Source organism: Rhododendron vialii, chromosome 9a (assembly GCF_030253575.1).
Source record: "Rhododendron vialii isolate Sample 1 chromosome 9a, ASM3025357v1".
Taxonomy (NCBI): domain Eukaryota; kingdom Viridiplantae; phylum Streptophyta; class Magnoliopsida; order Ericales; family Ericaceae; genus Rhododendron; species Rhododendron vialii.
In genome coordinates, this window is record NC_080565.1 from 22,951,253 (window position 1) to 22,961,989 (window position 10,737).

General features: G+C 45.0%; 1 protein-coding gene across 1 annotated transcript; it reads right to left on the reverse strand.

Annotated features, from left to right (window-relative positions):
• Positions 1-1,957: 1,957 nt before the first annotated feature.
• LOC131299711 (uncharacterized) lies at positions 1,958-6,144 on the reverse strand. Its single transcript, XM_058325290.1, has 2 exons — positions 6,074-6,144; positions 1,958-2,594 (listed from the first exon to the last, which is right to left on the reverse strand). The coding sequence occupies exons 1-2, from the start codon at positions 6,142-6,144 to the stop codon at positions 1,958-1,960; spliced, it is 708 nt and encodes a 235-aa protein (XP_058181273.1).
• Positions 6,145-10,737: the final 4,593 nt, after the last annotated feature.

Here is a 10,737-nt window from a genome sequence, read left to right on the forward strand (position 1 = left end):
ACACCTTCGTTAGTTGAATAGTGAATGTGGTGTATCATTGTTAATTGTGGTGTTAATCATGTACATGTCGAAATCATTAACTTTTGATCAATTGTTTGTAAGTTAAGGGTTAGTGGGTATGAGTTATTCTATTGAGCCTTCGTAGCTCACGGTGTTACCTTTGGTGACCCTGACACATTATATTGGTGGTGACGCCAGTATAATGTGTCAAATCTCATAGATGAACAGGGTGAACTTTATACCTTGGAAGCTTTTGGAGCCGAAGAGCTGGCCCGAATGGAAGAGGAAGCCGAGCAGTAGATAGGAACCCTAGCTACCCCTTCTTTGTTGATTAGAAGTACTCTTTTGAAATTTATGTTGTAATATTGAGCCAGACTCCTTTTAATATTCAATGAAATTGTCCTATTTAACGTTCCCAAAATTCGGGGCGTTACAAGGTCACTCTTTATCTTACAATCGAAAATTAAGAAATTGTTCGAAATTCTATTTGATTCCATGATCTTCGGACATTTGACTCATACTTGAAATCTCTTGAAAATTTTTGCAATCTTTTCTTTTCTTTTGGAGTATAGTATCACCAACGAGTAGTGCTACAGGTACCGACGGGATCGGTACCGAAATCGTAGGGACGGCCGCGCCGGGCCGTCTATATATACACGAAAAAGGGGTGCTCGGATCAAACACCCTACACACCTCGGATGCCCTTGAATCTCGCGTTGGCCCCCTCGTTTTTTTTTTAGAATTTTTGGACGGCTTGGATCGTCCGTCCAGTGGCCGGAGACGGCCCGGCGCGGCCGTCCCTACGATTTTGGTACCGACCCCGTCGGTGCCAATATCATTTTCGATCACCAATCGACTAAAAGACAAGAACCAAACTTTCAAGAACTGACCAAGGAAGGAAATATGTTGACGAATCCCAATCACTCAAAGCCAATAAAGGAGCTAGGCCAACAAGAGGATGAGACCATAGACTTTCAACGTACTTTTTGTTCACTCTTTACACTTTAATGGTCTTTTCTTTATCCCTAGCACTCCTCTTTCACGTTTGTTTGGGGAATCCAATTCAATTTCTTGTGTTCTATTTCTATCCAATCTGTCATTAATTAATTGTTCTTAATTTTTTCGTATTCTAATCTTTCTTAAATTCTAAGTTTAGGAGAATAATTTGGTCAACGCAAAGTCTAAGAGGTACTATTAATAAGATATGTGCAGAGATGGCAAAATCAATCAAATTTCAGTAATTGAATTTCGAACAAGAGGAGTGCTAGGGACAAAGAAAATGGGCAAAGAAAAGACCCTTAAAGTGTACATGAACGGTTTAGATGCACTGTGCAGTGCATCTGAACCGTTCATGTACACTTTAAGGGTCTTTTCTTTGCCCATTTTCTTTGCACTTAGCATTTCTCAACGTGAAAATACAACTCTACTCATTCATTCATATGCCTAGCTAGCTAGGGACGAAGATCATTAATAAAGCATTCACGATGACTGAGAGTAACAACAAGCTAGAACAAGCCGGCCATCATGGATACTCTAAACTACGTACGTAGAGCTAGCTAGCCTAGCTAGCTACTGCACCTCACGGATTTATATGCCAATCCAGCAGATCGAAACAGATCTAGTAAGCTTCAATTACAGATCTCAGAGGCCATGGTGATGATCCTCAACCTCCACCATCGATTCAACCACCTGCATAGGCGCCGCCACGTCACGCCTGTATAAAAATCCTGACCTTCCTTTTTTAACCCCGCCAAAATCCCCGTGAACTTGTGGAAACGGCAACGACAGTCCATGAACCACGACCTTGGGGTTATACGCCAAATCAAACCTCTTTATCTTCACGTAGTTGATGCTGATCGTCAGCTTGACGTTCGTCACCACCAGCTTCTTCCTCGGCTCCAGCGTCGCCAACGCCGTCCCTAACGCCAGCCTCTCCAAGTCCGCCCCCATCAGGATCTTAATTGTTTGTTACCACGTGGGACCGGAAGCCGGTGACGTAAGCGTATCTGTTGCCTGAGAATATCGACACGTCGTCCAGAGCGAACACGGTCATCGACCACTGCAGAGGGACGAACTTGTGGTACTTGACTCTCAGCGCCAGCACGACGACGCCGTACTCGGCGCCGCTAAGCCGCAGCATGGCTTCGTTAAGAATCAGGCGCATGAGGAAGAATGGCGCCGTCGGGGGAGGGTGAGGCAGGGCGAGGGAGCTCAATTTGTTGGCATCACAGGAGTAGGGGGAGAGGTGAGAGATGAAGCCCTGGAGGCCGTGGATGGCGACGACCCCGTCGTTGTAGAGGTCGGGGCGTGTGATCTTGACACCGCTGACGAAGACTTTTTGGGGTTGGGATGACCTAGCGTTGTTGTGGGTGGAGAAGGTGATGGTGAGGCATTTGCCGGGGGAGAGGGTTTCGATTCTGGTGGCGAAGGGGAGGGTGAGGAGGTAGGAGAGGGGGAAGAGGCCTGGGAGGGTGTGTTCGTGGAGGAGGAGGGGGATGGAGCAGGTGGAGAGGGAGGAATCGAAGGGGGCGAAGATAGTGGCGGGGCCGCGCCAGGTGGTGGCGTTGGAGAGGAAAGGAGCGGCGGCGGAAAAGCTGTGGAAGCCGAGGGAGGAGAGGATGGGGGCGAATCCAGCAAAAAAGGGAGGTTGGGTAGGCGTGGTTGACGTCGCGGGAGGGTGGTGGTGGAAATGGGGATTGAGTGGGGGAGGGGACGTAAGAAGAGAGGGTGAGGGTGGAGGTAGAGAGGAGGATGGAGGCGAGGATGATCAGGAGCTGGAGGGGAAGAGGTGGAGTAGCAGCAGGAGCAGCAGCCATGGATGATGCTGGATTGGAGGTTTTTTCTGTTGCAGAGAGAGAGAGAGAGAGAGAGAGAGAGAGAGAGAGAGAGAAAGAGAGAGAGAGAGAGAAGGGGGGGATGTATTTCTAGAGAGAGAAGACGATGGGAGGGGACGAGTGTTGAATTGCGAGGGACTCCTCAGGTGCACGCTTATACTCCCGTAACTGAATAATATTCCAACTGACAGTGGAGTCGGTTTATTACTCTATGCGAGGTCACTGTAGAATACAACCACCCATTTCCAAAATAAGTAGCTGACTCATCCAAGACCAAAATGGAGAATTTTCTCTTCTTTTTGGTGTTTTAAGTTTGGGTTAACGAGTAATTGAATCAAGTTGGGAAAGTGGTTCTAATTAAATCAATGGCTAGCTTTTCGTATAGATCCAGACTTGTAACTTGATTATTTAGTCATTTCATAACAGGAAGAATTGCAGGAAATTGTTCGTTCTTCCTATTTATTTCTCAATGATATCCGACGATCAAGACAATTTCCGTGAAACTCTTTCATATTATAGAAGTTCATTCTTATTCTTACGAAGCAGATACCATTTCCTATTAATTTGTCCCGTGGACTGGACCTGTTCTGATTCTTAATTATCTGTGGCTACACTATTCCCAAGGACTAGCAAAATCGAATTAGCGAAATTCTTGGGTCATCTCAATGGGTTTAGAAACCACACGTTTCTCTGGATCATCAGTGTACTTCCACATATCCACTCAGCAGAGGAAGGTCTTTTGGTAATGGATGACCTCAACCAATACCCATGTACACCTTTATGTGTTTTAAGGTACCAAAATCGATTTGCTCTTGCCTAGATTCATCCCTCAGTGATTTCTGGTGGGGGAAGAGTAATAGAGGGAGGAAAATCCATTGGGGAGCTTGGAACAAGTTAACTCTACAGAAAGGAATGGGTGGTATGGGCTTTAAAGATTTCAAAACCTTTAATATTGCATTGCTGACAAAACAATTCTGGAGGCTTATCAAGAACCCAAACTCTCTATGGGCTAAAATCCTTAAGGGGCTATATTTTCCTAGTAAAATGTGCATGGAGGCAGAGAGAGGAGCCACCCCTTCATGGGTTTTGTGCAGCTTATTGGAGGGGAGAAGTATGGTCAAGGAAGGGGTCCAGTAAAATGTGGGAAACGGAGAGTCAATTAATTTATGGGATGATCAATGGGTACCTAGGACTGTTAATGGTATGGTTTCCCCACTTCCTAACCATCACAAAGAGCCACTGAGGGTAGCTGATTTCATTGATCAATCATCTAAAGAATGGATCACAGGAAAGCTAAAAGATATCCATGAAATGGAGGTACAAGAAATCTGCAAAATTCCCATCAGCTACTTAAATTCATCAGATCGTTTTATTTGGCATCATACAAAGATTGGGGAGTACTATTCAGTAAAATCAGGCTACGCTCAGAGGAGGTTGCGGTTTCCAAAATCGAACCCTGCTCTACCATCTTGCTCGTTCACTCCTTCCTCAGTAATGTGGAATAAGTTGTGGTTGCTTCGCCTTCAAACCTCGCCTTCAAATATAAGGTTGAATACCCCAAGCGTAGGGCTAGGTCGTCGGTAGCATAATATCCGGAAGTCCGGGATCGTACCCACAGAGAATTCGAATGTAGCTTAATCGGATTGTTGGTTTTATAAGGTGGATTGTGGCGTTTAAGACGGCCAACTTGGTTTTGCTTTGAAACGATGAAAATTGCCAAGGCAATTGACTAGGATAACGCTTAATAAACTAAAAGGAGGCAAGTCTAGGGATCGTCTAACCCTTGACAAAGGATGTTACCGGTTCTCAATATAACTCAGGCGAGAGCCACGACCGCGTGCTCACGCCCGGAGAATTTAGCTTTAATGACTACGTTTATCAAAAGATGTGATTAACCGGAATTAAATCAACCTATTTTTGCTAATGTATCTAACACGTAGGGGGCCACGAGCCCTCGGTATGTCGCTTGCCAAGACCGCTTGACTAAACTTCATACCAAGGAGTTAACACGCCTCGCTTAGACCAAAAAGGTTAGGTTCATGAAATTCCGAAAACCAAGATTTTAAGCCCGAAGGTTTGAGAACCAAATAACCACCTAAGTACTCGGGAAAGATTACCCCGAGACTTGGCCTATCAACTACTCACACATAGCTAAAGCATGAAAGAAAACATAAAAACGAGACATGACTTTTAACCGATAAAAACGAAAACAAACTTGATATTATAAAAGATCTAGTCCGTAGGAACAACTTTAATAAACGAGAAATTAACAAACGAGAATTACTTACTTGAGTTCTTAAGGAATTACACTAGAAAAGCTTGAAAGACATTAATGGAGGAAAACTTAAAGCTATTAAAGACCTCGATCCAAAGGGGAGAGAGGAGACCCCTATTTATACACAATGGGTTTCTCTCTCCTCAAATATCTAAAAACATACTATAAGTAGCAAGTATTCCATAAATGGAAAGTCCAAAAAGTAGCAAAATATCTGGTCGGAAGCTCTCCGTATCGATACAGAATAAGCAAAGTATCGATACCACATCGTTAAGCTGAAAAGGCCAATCTCCCGTAACAATCCCGTATCGATACAGATTATGGCCGTATCGATACGGGACTCTCTGATTGGAAAGATAACAAACGCGTATCGATACGGTCCAAAATCCGTATCGATACGGGGAGCTTATCTCTGGTCTTCAGGCCAGCCTCCAAAACTTGACACCCGACGACCGTTGGCTTGCCCGATGCTCCTCGCCTTCGTTCTTTGGTCACTTTGGCACAAGTTCCACCGAGCGATGAGTCTTGAATTAACTTGGGGGTTGACTTTGCATCCACAACACGCCTTTTAAGGGCGTTTTGCCTGAAACACTAAACAAACTACCTCACGAGCAATATCGACTAAAAACGACAATAAAAGCTAAAAGCACTTCTAACTAACGGACTTAAGCACCACGATCAAGCAATCTTAGGTGCGTATCACACCCCCCAACTTGAGCGTTGCTAGTCCCTAGCAACAAAATAGGAACTAAAGAAAAATAAAGAACGCCAGACCATCCTTCCGACAGAGCTACTTGGCACCTACTCAAACTGCAACTAATTGGCAAGAGTTAAAACAACTTAATTATTCCAAAACAACTCGCAGCCAACAATTGAGCGATCAACTAAATATTGAGCAAGTTATAATCAAGTATCCAAAACGAGCGCCAAAAGACAAAAGACGGATACGAAGCTATAACTTAACCAATTCCAACCAATGTAACCATATCCCATAAGAAAAGTGCTCGAATTAGGCACGGGGAACAAAAATACCATGCCTTATAAGTGGAGAGCACCATTAAACAGAACTTACGACTAAACGATTGAAAACTAAATTGCCGAAAGAAAGCATGCCACAAACTAAATATACTAGCTATCAGGCAATAAATCGAAATGGAATCAAGGCATATTAAAGATCTACTAAGGGCTTTATAGCATATATTGACCTTGGTTTTAAATCAAAGAACGGTTAGCAAAATAGGATAGCGGCCATATACTAGCTTGGTTCAACTACCCTTGGCCGCCTCCAACTCCAACTACCAAGTCATAGGCCACATGCCGGCCTCAACAAAAACTTACTAAACTATTAAGTCAGAGTTAAACTAAACCAAACTAAACTAAAACAACGAAATAAAAGATAAAAGATGGGCTGTCAACCACCAAGCACCCCGACCAAGTTGAGGGATTTCCAACTACTCCACCGACTCTACTCGTCATCCACAAACACTGGCTCATCCCCAGCAAAATCATCGCTGTCCTCATCAGGCTCCTCGGGCGGTGGCACATATTGCTCACTGGCTTGCCCCACTCCTTGGCTCAGAACCCAGTCTAACTTATGATCAATCTTCCGCTGCCTCCTTGCATTGGCTCGGGTCTCCTTTTTCAGTTTCTTCAGGCATCCCATAGTGGCCACCCCTTGGCAAAACAGCAATTTGTTCCAAGCAGCCGACTTTGCACCCTTTGGTGGCAAAGTGGTCAAGTACTCCCCACGTGGGGCAGCAGCAGCAGTAGGTCGGGACTGAGAGATACTCCGGGTGAGTATGGAACTGTTAATATCCCCCGGATTGAGCTTTTCACGCTCCGGAAACTTGGAAGCGGGAACCTTCTGAGCCAAACACATAACGGTCACCAAACACGGAAAAGGCAATCTAGAGTTGGTTGGGGCCTTGGCTTTGAAATCAATCATCTCCTGGAATATAACCTTTGCCCAGTCACACACCACATTCGGATTCATGAACGCGTGAATCATCCCCCCTTCGTAGCTATCCGGCTTGTTCTCCGTACCCCTCGGATTGAAATTGTGATGCACTAGCTGATTGACAAGCCGATATACCTCCTTAAACCTTCCCGGCACATGAGGGAGACTTGCCTCCCTAGGATTTTTGTACAATTCCTGAACAACGGTCTCATCCGCCACATACTCCTCATCGGGATAATTCACATCATCCGCGGGTGGTTGGCGGTAATTCAAAACCCGTGCAATAAACCCTGAAGTCACCTCGATAGTAATCTTCCCAATTTTTGATGTTACCTTGGCATCATCCTTCTTCTCATCCTCCTCGGACGGAATTTTCATGTTTTTGTAAAATTCTACGACAAGCTCTTTGTTGTAACTAGGGTTAGGGGCCAGGTAGTAAGACAAACCTTGGTCGCGGATGCGACGAACAAACGGATTCTCGATACCAAGGTTGTCGACGTCAACATGTCGCTCATTCTTGAACCCCCGGTTCCGAATCCCTTCTTCCCATTTCTTTTGAGTTGCGGCACGAATTTCAGCCGCCGTCCTCCTCTTAGCCCGGCTTCGCTTTTGCGGGTTTGCAATCATTTCCTCCTCCTCCTCCATTTCATGCACTATCTCCTCCGCTTGTTGCGAAGAAGAAGCCGGAGCCTTGCCCTTGGAAACCACAGTCTTTGTTCTCACCATTGCATGCAAAACCTACCAAACAGAACAATATCCCAAATCTTGAAACAAAATACTACCGAAAACAACCCAGATTGCAGCCAGGAACGTGCAAATTTCAGCAAAAATAGGCGGCCAGACAGAATCCACAACACTTCTGAGTTGTACTACACAGAGTTTGCTTCTAAACTTAAGTACACAAATGGTAACTTCGCCATGCAATTCCAGTCCCAAAACCAATCAATATTTCAAAAATCTAGGAAACAGGGGTTCATGGGTGATTTCGGAAGTTGGGGTTTAGAACATGGTAGGATGATTCAAAATAGCAATGCATGGCAATATAGTGGGTAATCAAGGTTTGGAGTTAATATAGAGGAGGAACAATGGAAGATTATGCGCATAGAGAGAGAGAGAGAGAGGATTTACCTTAATACGAGTAGGATTTGACTTGAAATCCTTGAAAACCTTTGGAATTCCTTGAAAGCTTGGAGTTTTGGGGAGAGATTATGGAGTTTTGGGGTTGATTTTGGTGTTTTTGGGGTTGGGTTTCGAAGAGCTTGGGCGGTTATGGAGGGTTAGTGAGAGAGAATGGAGTTTGGGAAGATGAAGAGGCCGACCTTGATAACTGCAGATTTCGACTTTAACCCACGCGTATCGATACGGTCCAAAATCCGTATCGATACGGGTCTTTCTGATTGCCCACGAACAAACGCGTATCGATACGCCTTACGTGCTGTATCGATACGGGTGGCTTATCTCCAGAAGTTCAACTTTGCCACCCGATAGCCAATGCCGACGCCCAGAGCCACTTTTAAGATACACCCGGAGCCTGTAAACCTGAAGCCAGCCCCAGCAAAGCTTAAAACCAACTTCCAACCATCCACCCAAACATCCGGTTTCCTATGGATAAGAGTGAGACGCGGACTAGGCTTTATTTTTAAAGGACAATGAGACTCTCTTGTGGTTTTAATCAAGCAAAAATGGCCTTGTATCATTTCTTACATATGCCATAGATTCCGAAGCGATTTAAAGTAGATAACGAATACGTTTAGGCATGACATGAGATTAAAACCTAACTAAGAAAATACTGAGAACAATCAACGGGATATGGGTCAAACCTGCTCACAACACACTCAACATTTAATTTCTCGCCCTTTAGCATGCATACGAGTTGGACAGAACAAGTTTAACAAAAATATTTACACGAACTCTTGCCAATTAATGAACTATTGACCAAGTGCTAAGTTGCTCCATTCCACTAACTTGTAATAACGGAAGGATTGATCTACCAAAAACGAAAAATTTAAACAAAACGCATAAAACATAAATATCCGATTTATGTCCCTCCCCCCAACTTGAAATATGCTATGCCCTCATAGCATGGAGAACAACAGTAGGGAAAAAGGAACAAAAGATCGTACCTATGGGGGAATGTCAACCCCCGGATACCTCGACCAAGTTGGAGGTTTTTGCGCCACCGGCTCCGTTTGTCATCCAAACGGCTTCCAAGGTCGACTCCTTCGGTTCTTCCAACGGAACCACAGCTAGTCACACAGGATCATGGCCAAAATTTTATTGGACTAACAACCGCGACACGTAATCGCACCCATGCTTAGGGCTCCTGAATGCCTCAATCACTCCGACGTTAGATCCAATCCACCAAGGCTGGTGTGGTAGCACGTACACCCTGCAAAAGACTTAAGCTCGGACTACCTACTAGGAGCCAAATGACATTAGAACCGCCCGGCTCGTGTTATCCGGGCGCCAACAAACATATATACAAAGAAAAACAAAGGACACCACCCGATTTCACGCAATCTTACGAGTCATACTTTTCGTCCCGTGTCTTACCAAATAGGCAAAACGCGGGTGGCTATACTAGACCATCAAAGGTGTTACATCATGCCCGAAGTAAAATTCACCGCTTGACCTCGCCAAGCAATTAAGCCCAGCGTTCCCTATGATCAAAACAAAGTGAAACAAGACAGAGCCTAGGGCCAAAGCCCGGGAATATCAAGCCGCACCCAAAGACCTAAATTGCCCCCGATAGAGACATATCTGGTGAGCATGGATCGTTAACGGCAAACTACGACAAAGAAGGACTAATTAAAGCCCGATACAATGATGCGTTGGTGAAATCTTTTGGTGAGAAAATCCCGAAACATGAGAAAATAAGAACAAAACAGAAACGCAATATTTACAAATGTACAAATATACAGAATTTAATATCAGAGCTCGGAGCGTCCAAGTCACAGCTGGACTCCGCCAAACAATGAAGTCCAGCGTCCCCTAAGATCGTAACCAGGCAGGCACAAGATAGAGCCAAGTGCGGTAATGGGGCACGGGAATATCAAGGCCTAACCTAAGATCTATACCGCCCCCGTTGGGGCTAATCTGGAAGACGTGAGTGGTTCACTGTGAATTACTCCTATCAGAAAAGCTAACGAAAGCCTTATGTCACTGATATTAAAAATTGCCCTTACTAACCGGAGCTGGGCACACGATCCTTTTTTTAGTAGCGGCGTGCGGAGCTACATATACCCAAGTCAATGGAGGGTACCCCCTACCCGGGGGCCGGGTCCGACAAACAGTTAAGTTCAGCGGTTACGCTTTCGCTCCCCGTGCAAATTAGAGTAACACAAGCTAAAACGAGGGGCCATCCGTGTAAACGGGATCGGCCAAGACCTCATCGGGCTCGCGAGCTTCAAAGCCACCAAGGAAAGGCTTAAGCCGCTGACCGTTAACTTTAAAAGAGGAACCGTTACGCATGCTCTCTACTTCTATTGCCCCGTGAGGGGACACATTTTTGACAACATAAGGTCCGGCCCAGCGGGAGCGCAACTTCCCGGGATGCAAGTGCAATCGAGAATTATACAACAAGACTTGCTGACCGGGCGCAAAGTTTTTAATCACAATCTTATTATCATGCTTGGCTTTGAGTTTAGATTTGTAAGTGCTAGAGTGATCGT

What these genes read in the sequence shown, in the direction of transcription:
- LOC131299711 (XM_058325290.1), bottom strand. Translation starts at nt 6,144, where the DNA reads ATGGTATTTTTGTTCCCCGTGCCTAATTCGAGCACTTTTCTTATGGGA. An exon ending in GGTTACATTGGTTGGAATTG is followed by an intron (nt 2,595 to 6,073) that starts GTTAAGTTATAG and finishes CGGCTTCCACAG; the next exon opens with CTTTTCCGCCGCCGCTCCTT.